This window comes from Xiphophorus hellerii, chromosome 1 (assembly GCF_003331165.1).
Source record: "Xiphophorus hellerii strain 12219 chromosome 1, Xiphophorus_hellerii-4.1, whole genome shotgun sequence".
Taxonomy (NCBI): domain Eukaryota; kingdom Metazoa; phylum Chordata; class Actinopteri; order Cyprinodontiformes; family Poeciliidae; genus Xiphophorus; species Xiphophorus hellerii.
Window position 1 is genome coordinate 1537048 of NC_045672.1, and position 14773 is coordinate 1551820.

The 14773-nt window shown below is 40.3% G+C and overlaps 1 protein-coding gene across 4 annotated transcripts in view; it reads left to right on the forward strand.

Moving 5' to 3' along the window:
* Positions 1-4049: 4049 nt before the first annotated feature.
* The window catches only part of prex1 (phosphatidylinositol-3,4,5-trisphosphate-dependent Rac exchange factor 1), a 100467-nt gene continuing 89743 nt past the window's right edge, over positions 4050-14773 (forward strand). The window contains exon 1 of one of the 4 annotated variants that reach the window (XM_032568388.1): positions 4050-4571. In XM_032568388.1, coding sequence (XP_032424279.1) covers positions 4428-4571 — 144 coding nt within the window. In that variant the 5' untranslated portion in view covers positions 4050-4427. Of the gene's footprint in view, positions 4572-8856; positions 8890-14773 lie in introns of those variants that run through there. The other 3 variants (XM_032568357.1, XM_032568366.1, XM_032568377.1) reach the window with 3 other exon arrangements.

Sequence of the window (14773 nt, forward strand, 5' to 3'; positions counted from 1 at the left end):
TGCTTTGCAATGAGAGCATTTTTGAACTGCTGGGAGAAAAACGGTGGGCCAGTGAGTACTACAGACATGAAGAGAATCTTGTCTTATCTGTCAGTGGAGATCATACAGGAAATCGCAGACTTTGAAGTCAGTAAGGACAATGACAAAGTTAATGTCTTTGTTACAGACCTTTACCGTGATCTGAAAAATCAGTTTGGCTCAACTAGAGATCTGTGGAAGGCTGCAACGTCACTAGATGGCCATCCTCTTCAGGATGCCATATTGAAATATTTAAGAAAGCACTTTCCCATGACACGCAAAATGAGTTCAACTGAGAAGATCACTTCAACACTCACAGATATTTTTTGCTTCCTAAAATAGAGAGGATCTTGACCTGCCATTAGATTACAGACCATAAACACAATCTCACAATTACTAAATTCAGGAATAATGCAGGTATAGTGCAGTTGGATTGCAGATCAGAGTTTTCGTTTCTGTTTATTTTTTATGTTAGTTTCAAGCTCATTCCTTTATTGATCTCCATTGCTGTTCATTTGTCTTCCATCTGTTCCCTTCATTCTTCCACCAACAGGTGTTTGAAAGAGGTCCAGCCCAAAGTGGAGGAATTTCAGTCTCTCACAATCTTGTTCACGAATGAGGGAAAAATGGAGCGGGAGATCGATGGACAGCTTGGTGCAACGTCTACAGTGATGCATACTCTTTACTGCTCTGTCATGATGAAGAGAGAGCTGAGTCAAAAGGCGAATCTCTTGATTTGCTGGTCCATCTACGTTCCCACCCTCACTTATGGTCACAAGCTTTGGGCCATGATTGAAAGAACAAGATTGCGGATACAAGAGGCCGAAATGAGTTTCCTCCGTAGGGTGTTTGTAGATGGATGGATGGATGGATGGATGGAAGGATCAAACTAAATTTAGAAAGGTCAGGGCATCAAAGTCAAAATCCCAGCCTGGCTTTTTATATCTGGATTCTTCTTACAGGTTAGGTTTTCGTCGGGTTCTCCGGTTTTTCCTTTAAAAAAAACATTCATGGGCGTGCCGTGGTGGCGTAGGGGTTAGCGCGACCCGTATTTGGAGGCCTTGAGTCCTCGACGCGGCCGTCGCAGGTTCGACTCCCGGACCCGACGACATTTGCCGCATGTCTTCCCCCCTCTCCTTCCCTGTTTCCTGTCAGCCCACTGTCATATAAGGGACACTAGAGCCCACAAAAGACCCCCTGGAGGGGTAAAAAAAACAAACAAAAAAATCATTCATGTATTCCAATTCGGTATGCTAAATACCCAATTCACATTTCCTGTTGACAGAAATGTGAAGAGAATGGCCACTGTCTCTAGCTGCAGTCCTCGAAGACCGGTGTCCTGCAGCCTTGAGACGATCAAATTATAAGGTCATTAGCAGGACTCTAGATGCACATTATCAATTGATTAATTACAAAGTATGTATCAAATGTTGACTGACATTCTTAAACCCAAAAATAAATTTGAGTGCTTTCTCTGGACCTTCTAGATTTATATATATTTATATGAACATATTTCCATATCCATGCTTGTCATTTTAAATATTTATTTTACATTTAGTCATATTTAAATTACTTGCAACATCAATCAACTTGTGTTCAACTTGTGTATGAACATATATATATATATATATATATATACATATATATATATATATATATATATATATATATACTGTATATATACTGTATATGTTATATTACTTACGATTAAAGCAAAGCAAAGGAAACTTTTAGGTTACAGAATAGGAAAATAGAATTAATTTGAACTAATTTAATCTAATAAACTATTAACAGTTAATCTAAATCAATTAATTCTTTGCATTTCTACTTTAGATATTTTGAATAAACCTTGAATATATTGATTGAACCTTGAATATTGTCATCTTTTTAAAATAATAAATAAGTAAATTTTTGCCAAAAGTAATTTTTTTTGTATAAAACATCTTGTGGAAAAATCCAAAATTCCTTTTGTGTTAAGGTTAGGGACTAGTGTGAGAGTAGGGTGAGAGGAAGTCTTTGGTCATTATTTTATATTGCATAAACCTTGCTTATATTAAGTGAACATTAAATATATTGAATGAAATATATATTCGGTGTTTATTTAATATATTCAAGATTCATTCCATAAATTAACTTTCAATAAATTCACACTTTCATTCAATAAATTGAAAGGTTAATATAGTATATTTAAGGCTTATTCAATAAACCTTGCAAATATTGAATAAACATTGAATATATTGAATGAAAGTTTGAATATTTTGAATTAACCTTGAATATTTTGAATGAACTCTGGATGTAATGGCTGCTTATTTGTTTCTTCACTTTTCATATGAATTTTCAAGAACTTCCACTAGATGGCCCTTTTCCACAGAACATACAAAAAGAGAATCTTCTAAATATACAAAAGGCATACACAATAATAAACAATGTTACAAACTGACATTTCTGGCTCTTACACTGGACATGTTAAGCGAATGATGAATGTATCGAATGAAAGTCAGAATATGTTGACTAAACCTTGTATATATGGATTAAACATGGAATATACTTAATGAAATCTTGATTATAGTAAATAAACCTTTAATATATTGAATAAACCTTGTATGTGTTGCATAAACCCTGAATATATTACAATTTTTCTTGTCAACTACAATTGGGAGATCAGTGACAAGAGATAATGAAATTCACATTTATTTCCTTTAGTGTAATTTGTTGACACACCATGTCATTGTGATACAATAAGCAGAACACAAATAAAAAAATGGGAGAATGAGACCATCTCCTTAAGTAAAAACTGTGCATGCAGTAGAGACAACAGTGCAGTCTTTATATACTTTCCATCTCCATGCTGAGAGAAATAAATCCTCAATGGTGTAAGGTAATGGAAAGCAGGGTGAGAGGAAGTCCATCAGCATCCTGTTGTGGGTTTTAAACCATATCCGGATGATGGTGGAGGAGGAGTGATGGAAACAAACATATCCTCTGTCTCCTCTGTCTCATCTTCTGTTCTGACACCATCCAAATTCTCATCCTTCCATTGACAGAAATGTAGCATTGTTGATGGTGCAAGAGATTTAACTTTGAGCTTTTTCAGAAAACTGGTTGCTCAGTGGTTGAGCTGATGTTTCACACATTTATCTACATTGGAGAAACTTGGGATTCACCTGGAAGCAATTTATCACTTCAGGACAGATTTAGAAAAAGGTCTCAGAAATGGATATAAATATGCTTGACAACTTATGACAACTTATTCAAGCATTTGCATATTTAAGATTTATGCAGCAAACTTATTCTTAAATGTTGTGGAGATCGAGACAAATCATCAAAGATCTGTAATACATTTTGATCAACATAAGCAATTGAAAATGTAGGAAAAAGCAGAGATTTATGCATCACTTTCATGGATGTACAAGCATTTGCAATGTGTTCATAGAAAAGAGAAATTGCTCTTTTGTTTAATTTTTTTAGCATGTAAAGCACATTGATTTGCGTTGTTGCTGAAATGTGCTATGCAAATATATTTGCATTCCCCTGGCTTCTTTATGTACTGTATCAGCCTAAAAACATGCACCGTCAGTTAAATCCACCAGAGGGCGCTTTTCTCCTAAATTTTTTAGGCCAGGCGGCCATCCCAAACGTAATGACTATTACAGACAAGCTCAACGTTTACAATTTACATAGTAATTTAAAAAGAATTAACACGTCTTAGCATTTTCTCCATAAATTTTAAATATAATGACATACTAAATGGTATATTTAAGTCTAAACAATTAATGTTTGCCTTAACCTGGTATCAAAAATCGGATCTTAATTCTTGCTAAGATTTCAGTAACTTGGTTTTTTCTTTTACATTTTAGTAAATATTTAGGTATTCTCTCGTTGGGTTGTTTTTTTTACACTTCAAATTTTGTTTCGGTTGTTGTTAAAGTTAACTAATAATTTGTTTTACCAATCACCAGGGTAAGTACGCGGTGAATTTGTTGTTTTAATGTTGAGGTACCAGGGTGTGACGCTAGTTTATTTATCCTGTTGTGTTTCCCCGGCTGCCTCAGAGGTAGAAGCTAAGGCGCAGCAGCAGCAGACAGACATACAGCTGTGTGTTTGTTTGAGAGCTCATAGCGGTGGCTCCCCCTCTCTTTCTCCACTACTCAGCTGGTGTTGCGACCTCACCACCAGGCTCTCTCTCTCTCTTTCTGCTTCTGGTTTGCTTACTTTTCGCCTGAACTTTACTTGCTTATGTTGCGTCGAGCATCACAGCTCTGCGAGAGGTTTTGGAGAACTTCCTTCGGCGAGATGGACTGAACCAGTTCTCCTGTCAGGAGTGCGGATACTTCAAACAGAAGACGTGTGTTTTGTTTTTTAACTATTTATTTTATTTTATTGAGAGATTTCGACCTGTTTTCTCCATCATGGAAGAGAACGAGGGGCATCATGAGAACGGTGTTCACGTCGTGAAGGACTCGGACAGACAGCAGCGGCTCCGGCTCTGCGTTTTGAACGAAATACTCAACACAGAGCGGGACTATGTCCGGACGCTGCTCTTCCTTCAGTCGGTAAGTTTGACATTTACCCTCCCTCTCTCTATATATATATCTGTCGCGCTGGGTGCTGATATCCACTTTCCTCTGTCTGCAACACAGCGACACAAATTACTACCCACACGGGGTGCAGCACTGACTACCCTGGTTTCTGCTTCTCCACTTTGACAGATGTGAATCCCATGTTAATGTTTGAAGTCCGACACAGGTTAGGAGTTTGTTTGGAATCGTTAGACATGCACCCACTAAGGACCTGACCTCCCGTTTCCAAATTTATAAGATACATTTTTTCTAAGCACTGGGCATAGGGCTGGGCATTTATAGCATCGTTTATCATTTACTGTGATAAATTTCCTATCATGATAAGAATTTTGATATCGATATCAAAATAAGAATCAATTAACGATCTTTAAAATCCCTCAAAGCTGTCTATTGCTGAGATTTTTAATTTCATAATTTTTCATCAAGAGTATCAATAAAAACCCATACATTTGAAAATATGTTTAAATGCAGTTATTGTGAGCAGTTAGTGATATAAATCACACTTTTTAATGTGACTGCATGTCAAAAGGAGGCATATTACAAATTTTTTCCAAGAGCAACACTTGTGTTTGTGGAGCTATGATTGTTGTGCCATTCAGCCACCTAAAGGAGTAATAAGTAGTTCATATTGGCACTTTTACGATTATCACAATAGTACTATAAAATACTGTGATAAGTCCATATTGCCCAGCCCTACTATGAAACTCATAAATGAGAAAAGTGCTTAAGTTAAACACATTGTCTCTAATGTTAATGAAGCTTACCAGAGAATCACAGGTTCTCCGGTTGGCTGCCTTTTTGTGCATTTAGTTAATCAGAAGGGGAAAAAAAATCTGATTCTTTTACAATTGAACCAATCAGAAAATTTCTGATTTGGATGTCTAGTCCACTGATCGGAGCATGTTTTGAACAAGACTGCTAAAGTCACACCTCTCCTTTGTGTGCTAAAGCCCAGGTCTGACACGCTGAAAGGTGGCATGAATTCAAAGGGACTTTGCAAAAAAAAAAAAAAAAAAAAGATAATCACAGCCATTGAGCTGCAGCTCCAAGCCTTCCCCAGACTCAGATAAGAAACTATTTTCAGCAGTTTCTTATTCAGTCATTGGTCAGGATCTCCTTTCTGAATGAACTGACTGGTCATTTGTTGTTTTTTTTTTGCACGCTCCTTTCAGCCTTGGGCAGTAGTTTGCTTCCCACCTGCAGGTGACTATTCAGCTCATTGCTTCTTGCTGTCGTCTTGCAAAACCTCTGCCATGTCACCTCAGTTACTTGTTCATTGTAGGTGGCACCTGCCTCCAACTGTGACCAGATTATGGATGTGTGGTCTGCATAAAACATCTTTATTATAATACAATGCTAATTGCTGAGGGGAAATTCCCCTCTTTTATTGCCCCCCTCTTCCCTCTCTGTAGAAGAAAAGTCAGAGGTCAGGCTCAAATGCAAAGCCTCACCCTGGAGCAAACGGCCTATTCAGTTTCTGTCCTTTGGCTCCCTGCTGGTTGGAGGGCAAAGACTGGTTGTTACCATTCTTAACCTTAGAGATGTATTTATTAGCATCCAGATGATTCCTGGCTTTTTCCTGTTTTCATCGTCTGGTAGATATTTGTCAAGCTTGGCGTTGGTTCCCTCTTTCCTCTGTGCTGTCGCATGTTAAGGACTTCCTTAAAGTTCTGCTTGCCTGCAGAGCCGCGTCCTGTCACTCAGAACATGCATGATCGAAAAAAAAACAAAACAGCCATGTGATGAAAACTTATTATCCCACTTTTGTTTTTATAGCACTCAGGTGATCTTTTGGAAATTTATGTTGGATGTTTCACTGGATGGACTCATCTCCAGCTTAGACCCAGATCTGAACCTCATTGTAGCATAACACAGAATGACGTTCAGTGTTACACCATATAAAACCCACTGGGCATTAGTAAAGTGTCCGGTGGGTTTCGTATGGCAGCGGTTGTCACATGATATCTTGCTTTACCACCCCTCTGCCCCCATCCAGCTTGTCTTTGCTGTTGATAAGGGAGCTCACAGCATTTTCAGTAAAAATAAAATATGGATCTGGAACTGGGGTTGGGATTACAGATCTCTGGAGAGCCGCACAATCAAGAGGCAGTGATAGGGGGATGACAACAAACTGATCATGAAATCAAATTGTTAGTTGTGTTTTTCTGATTCTACACGTTGTTTTTATCCCAAACCCAGATAAACTGTGAAACTTATTCCCCGTTTTGAGAGCTGCACGAGGAAACATCAGTGGAAATGGAGAGTGAGGTTTTTACCTTGGGGTTTATAAGCCAGTTGATGCCACAGTGCTGTCCTTCATGCTGAATGTTGGTGAAGTCTGTAAAATCTGATAATGTGGAACTAAAGTTGTGATGTGACTGACAGGGTTTCAGCTTCCTGCCTCCACATTTTTATTTCACTGTACCTCCATGTGCAACCCCTTAGAAAACGACATAAATCTCTGATTTTTCTGTAGAGTCCCTTTTAGCTTCTCCTTTTCTTCCTCTGATTGTTTTCCTTATTGCTGGGGGGATTTTGAGCATTTCCATGTTGCAGATTGAACAGTATTTCAAAATAGACCCTTTATTTTCCTCTGACTTTGTGCTCTTGAGCAAACTTTTGGACCCTTCACTGTTTCTTCATCAGGATGACATCACTGATTCTGAATGGGCCAGTTTCAGATTCTCACAAGGCGATGACCTTTAGTAAATCTCCTGGTTCCAAACATATAAAATTATGTGAATGTAATTGCTTTTAACGAAAAAGTCCTATGAAAGTTTTAGGATGTCAGAACAGTAGACCTCCTCCTGTTGGCGGATTTTTCTGTGGAGCGTAACTTTACACCGTCGTGACAGTAGGATGGGAACTTTAGTGTTTTTTTTTTAAGTGAAACAGTTGAAAACACAGTTTTACTGACACACTAAGTGGATGGTTATCCAGCTTGGGCCTCTCAGCTGTTCTGCATGTCTCTCATCCCCTGGTACTTACCAACTCCAACAACCTCATCCAGGTTAGTAGGACGTGCATGCAGGGATGTTGTGAGGTGAGGAAGGGGAAGGAAGGATGGAGCCAATGGGGATTAAAATGAATGTTTGCTCAGCATTATTGCTTAAAAATCTATTTTAGTCTTAGAGCATAGTGGGGGACGTCTGATTTGAACATTTCCAAGTTTCTGCTGATAACTCCTGCTATACTGCTCTACGTTTTGTCGTGACATCCCCCCCGCCCTGTTGGTGTTTGATCGCTTCTTAGCGCCACAGATTTGTGGGGATTTTCTCTTTATCAGCATGGCTTTGTTGATGTGATCCAGCCAACTGGATTTTCCCCATGCCGGGATCCACCGACACCAAAACGCTCACTAGCATCATACCTGCTGGATTTCAGGGTTTTTTTCTTCAAAACCATAAACAAACATGGTTTTTGGCCACTTTTTTTTTTCTTTTTTTACCACAGTGGCCCATGTTTCACCAAATCTCATTCTGTAAAAGCAAGAGTGGAAATATGAGGCCAATAAATCAGTGCTTTGGTGTTAATTCTGAGATGTGAAAAAGGATTTGAGAGATGAGGAAGGATAACGGGAAACATCTGGAAATCCTGCCAACTCTGACCTTTGCTTTGGGCCACACAAGAAAGATTAGTGCTCTAATGCTGATGTGTGAATTCAGCTAGATTGTGTTTTGGTGTGTGACTGTTGAGGTTTCAAAGTTTTTACCTGAAACCATTCCTGCAGTTTAAAGTGCATTTAATGAGAGATCTCTGTTTAGTCCACTTTAATTGAACTTTTGTTTGCCTGGAAAGTCTGATTTGTTTGGGGGAGATGTGAATGCTCAGATGAACTCTCCTAAAGAAATGAACTCTGGTCCTACAAACCTCGGTTTGAGTTTGGTTGAAGAGAACTCTGGTGCTGTTTGGATGTGTGTGAACGCCAAGCAGACCGTAGACTAGGGATGCAGAAAAAAATCGATTCTGTAATTAAATTTCTAGTCCTGGAAATCAATTCAAAATGCTCAAACATTGATTCAAGTTTGCTTAATGTTTTGTAAAATTTTGTTTTGAATAATTATTTGATATGTTTTATTTCATATAAAGCCAGACAGCTAAGCTAACTTAAAGCTGGCCATTTAAGTTACAGAATTATATGCAAAAAATATTTTTGTGGTTTTTACCAACAAAAAGAGAAATCCTAAAAGAACTAAAATCTGACGCTTCTCCAGTTTTGTTTGCATTGGGTGAAGAAGGAAGCTTTAACTTAATGTCTTGTTCAGAAGTTTTCATGTTGTTTCCTTCAGTGGTTCTTGATTCAGCGCCCCCACAGGCGAGAAGAGGAACAGTTTTTTCAATTAGTTTGGTTTGTTTGGCACAGTGCAGTGTGAAAGTGAACTGCAGCAGCTGAAAATGCAACAAATGTTCCCAATCAATCAAATTGAGATTTTAGAAGTATCATGAGCTTGTTAAACTGTCTTCCCATAGAATCTCATACCTGCTCACATCCAGTGACTGCATATCTGCTGAAATGTTTCTCTCATCTGCCTCTTGATTACTTTTCTTGCTGTTGTTTAGACAAGCAAACAGGATGACACGTGCCCTGGTCCGCACACAAACACAAAGAGCCATCGAGCCGAAGCTAGAGGAAGACAGACATACAGGAAGCCGCTCTGAGCTTCCTCCACTAGCTGAAGCATGTGTCTACCTCTTTCCTATTTCCTCTTTTTTTTTTCTTTTTTTTTTTAAAACCTCCTCTCTGTTTCACCACTCCTGCCCTCCCCACTCTGTGGGAAAGACCAGCATCAAATTTCTCTTGGCTGGAGAGTATAAATAGCTAAAGATTCTAACTCTCATCTTTGCCACAACCCTGGTGGTTTCAGCTCACTGCAGCACGGCTACAGTCAGATAAACACTGGCGCATTTAACTGGATGGAAGGGTGACCTATTGAGATTTAGCAGCAGGTACAGCAGCTACTTGGGCTTTGTGGCTTTTTTATTTTAACAAGGCTTTAAACTCTCTGCTTCTGAGCATAACCTGCAAATCAAACTGATTAATGGTTCAGCTAAACAACTCTTAACTTGGGACAATTCTGGTGCCTTGCAGTGAAAGTATTGCACCAGTCAAAGTCACTATAAAGGAGCGGGGATAATTGTCTGTTACAGCTTAATCTGGCTGTGCTTTTTATAGTCATGTGTGTTTATAAGCCATTTCTTTAAGGCATGAGACTGCAGTAGGAATTTTAAGAATTCAAGTTAACAAGTCTGAGCCACTGTTAACCCCAAAGGTATAATGTAAAAGCAAAACAAAAAAAAAGAAAGAAAAGAAAAACCCACTCAGCCTCCTCTTCAAGAGATTGTTGCAGATTCTTCTTGTGGTACAGTAAAAAGCCGTTGTTGGTTTGCTCAGTGAAACTGCTGTAAGAAGTCATCATCTCTTTATCAATCATCAGATAATACAGCGAAGAAGCACAGTGTGGAACAGAAGGCAGTGAAGACGTGTAGAAAAGCCTTCAGTGTTCATCAGCGTGTTAATTGATGGGATGTGAGTTTGAAGATCTACTTTCTCAGGATGGCTCCAGTAATGCTGCGGAGTGTGGATGGGACAGCAGGCAGATGGCGCTGTTTTTTCCTTCTCGAATGCAACCAGGAAAAAACGTTGAGATTTTAACTTTCCTTCAGAAGAGCACAGCAAGAAAAGAAGTTCTGTTTGCAGGTTGCCACAAACCTCTTAGGAGACGCAGCTGACGCCTGAAGCAAGGCGCTCTGGTCAGATGACACCAAACTGTACACTCAGACTGACATCCAGTTTGAGACACGGTGTGGTCAGCATCATGCTCTGGGAATGCTTCTTCTCATTCGGGACAAGAAAGCAGATTCAATTGCAGGGAAGATGAATGGAGCGAATGTTCACCTTTCACCTTATATATGCAGCCAGAGCAACAGCTGCTTGGTTTAAAACAACCTTTATTCATGTGTTGGAATGGCCTAGTCAAAGTCGTTTTCACTTCTTTCAGTTTTACCTCATCAGTTTAATGAGAAGTAGATTTATCTAAGTCCTGATGAGGGTAGAATGGCGGTTTTTATGATGTGTTTGTCAGCAAGATATGATATGATAACATGTAATAAATCTTAACATCAGTTGTTTTCTTCTGGTAATTGAATAGTTTTGTGTGTAGAGAGACTCTTAATCATTAGCTTCAATTTTACTGTCTCTGATTTCATTATTCATGATGGCTGCTGATGTTTTCTGGAGCTTATTTGCATCAGAACTTTTATTTTGAAGTGGCTTTACTGTGGTGCCGCTCATAAAGTTTTGTGTGACACAAATACGTTAACTATTTCTGTACAAACCTCCCACATGTTTATGGAAACTACAGTTTTGTCCCCACATCCACCTGTACCTTTAAGGAAGGAATGACCAGTACTGCATACACAGTAATGTGTATATTATTCTACTTGCCTTATATCAAGCGATTGCATGTGATTCATTATAATCTCTAAGCTCTTTTGTCCCTGTGGCTCCAGAGGAGGTAGAATACCAAATGACATGAGAAACATTTCAGTGGAAACTAAAACCGTCTCGTTTACAACAATGGCTGCCCAGATCAGAAGCTCTGATAGTATTTGGGTCAGCTGCTTCAGCGTTTTCAAAGCTATAAAAACCTTTCTTTCCCCACAACATAAAGAGGTTTAACCTGCTGCTTTCTGTCTTTTACTGATCAGAGAATGATCTGTAATAGCTGCCCACATGCTTTCCCAAATTACCATTATTGTGTCGTCCTGGGCCCTAATTCATCTCTTTGCCACTACCTAATCTTCACGGTTGTGCAGACTGTTTATGTCTGCCCGGTTGAGGTGCAGAGGGGCTTGTTTTGTTCATTGATGCTCATTAACCATTAACCTTTTAAAACATGATCCTGTGTCTTTTCCTCCTTGTGGGGGTCTGGTGTCGATGCACGGTCCTCTGACGGCTCACTCACCGCCACACTGTGATTCAGTCTGTCATCCTTACGTCTGTCTGCACCAAAAACACACTTCCAAACCTCCAGATGGCCTTTGCAATCTGGTCCATGATGTTATCTGTGGATTGCCACATGTCACCTCTCAACAGAAAGCCACATTTATAGAGACTAAGGCAAACCAGAGTCAAGCCTTTCCCGTTGACACAATATGTCAATTATAGCTTAAAGCAAGTGGTAGAGTTGTACAACCTGACATCAACAGATGAGTTCTTTTAACTCTGAATGCTACCCAAACACCTGACGTTTAGATATTAAATAATGTCATCAGCATATTGAAAGAGCCTCCCTGGTTTTGCATCAACACCATCATCTGATGTTGCTGTGGGCTCGGCGAGGCGTCGGCCTCAGACAGGAACTCCCTGACTTAGTGTTCCTGTCCTTCCTCTGAGGTCCCGTCTCCCCTGCAACCTCCAGTGGGGTTTAGTTTCCGTCCATATGAGCCCCTCAAAGAACCTTGAAGCTTAAAGTCCTTCAAAGCGGAAGTGAGCAAGATGAGGAGCAGAAAAGGGGGGGAAGAAAAAAACCTGGACGAGACTCAAAGACGACTTTGTGTTTTGGTAGTTGGGTCTGCCAAAAAGAGTTTCTCTTGGAAGACAGCTAGAGACTGGCTGGTGGGTGAAGGAGGAGTGGTGGGAGTTTGTTTTTTTCCTTGGGAGGGGGGGTTGAGGAGAGATGTGAATTACAGCTTCTGGGAGAAAGAGAAGTCTGCCATGGTTTGCTGGGGTCCCTCATTGTGGCAACGCCACGGGCCTTTCTCGGGCTCCGCTGGTCTCCGGCTACAAAGAGGGGATTTCTTCAGTTATTTATTGGATTTCATGCCATGTCGGCCCCAAAATGGCCCCATCCCCTCTGCAAAACTGCCCTGTCTCCCTCTGTGGCTGGTTACCCCAATCCTCCTCCTTTTAAAAGAGAGATGCTTAATGGGTCATTGTTCTTGGCTTGTTGTTGTTTTCTCTTGCTTGAGGAAGGGAAGGGTAGAGAGTTTCAGGCTGGTGACCTGAGAACCACATAGAAAAGTCCTGGATCTGGGATTCAGTCAGAGGGTTGTTACTGAAGGTGTGGGAACCGCAACAAATTGAAAAGGGGGCTCTCAGGACCCACTTGGGAAAAAAACCCTGACAAGTGTTGGAGCTTGCTCTTGATATACAGGGTCTCTTGTGAGGTATGTGAATTGAGCGAGATGGCCGAGCATTGTTGCTGAATGCTGATGTAGCCACGGGTGAAAGGACTGGAAACATGGCCAAGGTTTATTCCTGCTGCCACCGTCTCTGCTCTCATCACACAGAACCAGAACCAGATAAATGGGAGAAAAAAAACAATCAGCATCACTTTTCAGAAGGTAAAGTAATAATGGAGAACCGTTTTCCATTATGAGCAAAATCCTCCTGATCAGTCTTTTGGGATTCATTGTTCCATCAGATAAAAAAAAACATGCATTGCATTTTGGCTATTTTCATTAAAAAATAAATCAATTAATGACATGATAAATTAAAACAAGCTCAATAATTTCCATTTGTATGATTTATCATTTTCTCTTTTCTCTCTCTTTCTGCCAAAAAACTGGATGATGAAAGTCTTCAGTCTGATGCTTTGAGCAATTTTGTTTTATAGGGACTTGCATTATTATGTAATTATTGTTATATTACCGTATTATTAACAGCTAGCGCTGTTGCCTTCATTCGAATAGTGATTGTACTGACACTTCTACTTGCTGCTCTCTGTTCAACAACCCACTGTTCGAGTTTGTCCTCCAACTGTAGCCATCTTGCTTTGTTCCCTCGGAAACTTCTTTACTTGGCGCAGGTCATCTTGTTGCTTCCTCCACTTCCGCACCATTGATTCGTTAATGTTAAATTCTCTTGCTGCTGCTCTATTCCCGTGTTCTACTGAGTGACTGATTGCCTTGAGTTTAAACTCTGCGTCGTAAGCGTGTCTCTTAATAGGAGCCATTTTGACTCTTTACACAAACACATAAATGGAAATGAAATGGCACGCTTCACGCAGACATATATCTCAGCGTGCACCGCACACTTCTTCTTCTACGGGAGAAAATGAAGTCGGTGGCTGCTTACCGTAGTTGCGAGACCTGTTGTGGCTCAATATTGGTCCATATATAAGGCGCACCGGATTATAAGGCGCACTGTCGGCTTTTGAGAAAATTGAAGCGTTTTAGGTGGGCCTTATAGTGCGGAAAATACGGTACTTGAAAACAGCAATATTATTTCTTATCATAATAACTTCTGGGACAATTTATCATCCAGCTAAATATGTTATTGTGACAGGCATAATTTCATTAAAGCTTCCAAAAGACTTGGTTAAAATTTATTGGGAGATTCTTTTGAAAAATGTCACATTGTAATGACATGGTTTCAGAAAACCTTGTGCTGGAAATATAAAGATTGAGGAATATTGCATTGGCAGTATGAGATATGAAACCTGTGCTTCCAACATTGATTTCTTTACAATTACACCATTACAAGCTACCTTGTTTAATCAGTGTTACACACACATATTAGTGTGTTACACACACTAATGTTGCGCTCTGTGTTGTCCAGGTCTGGATCAGATGGTAAAGACAGGGAGAATATTTATGACACTGTGTGATCACCAGTCGAGTGACCTTCAAATATTCACTGTAGATTAACAATGAATTGCATGCTCTGCTTCTGCCTGAGACCTGACTCTTCATGAACATCCCCTCCATTTTCCGTAACGTGAACTTCAACAGCATGAGCTCTGTCTGAGCCTGAGTCCCATGTTGCAGCTTGACCCACTTTGATATTTCTTCACTTCTCTCTAGTTATTTCCCTGCTGGTTTCTGTTTTTTTGTAATTATGACAGTGTAGCGTTTTTTGCGTTATGAAATCTATTGCAGTAATTAGGACTGAGGCTGACATTAAGCCTTCTGAGAAGTTACCGTTTGTTTTTAAGCGTGTGTCTGTGTTTGTGGCTCCAATCCAAACCGAGGATTCCAGCCAGCCAGCCAGCCAGCCAGCCAGCCAGCCAGCCAGCCAGCCAGCCAGCCAGCCAGCCAGCCAGCCAGCCAGCCAGCCAGCCAGCCAGCCAGCCAGCCAGCCAGCCAGCCAGCCAGCCAGCCAGCCAGCCAGCCAGCCAGCCAGCCAGCCAGCCAGCCAGCCAGCCAGCCAGCCAGCCAGCCAGCCAGCCAGC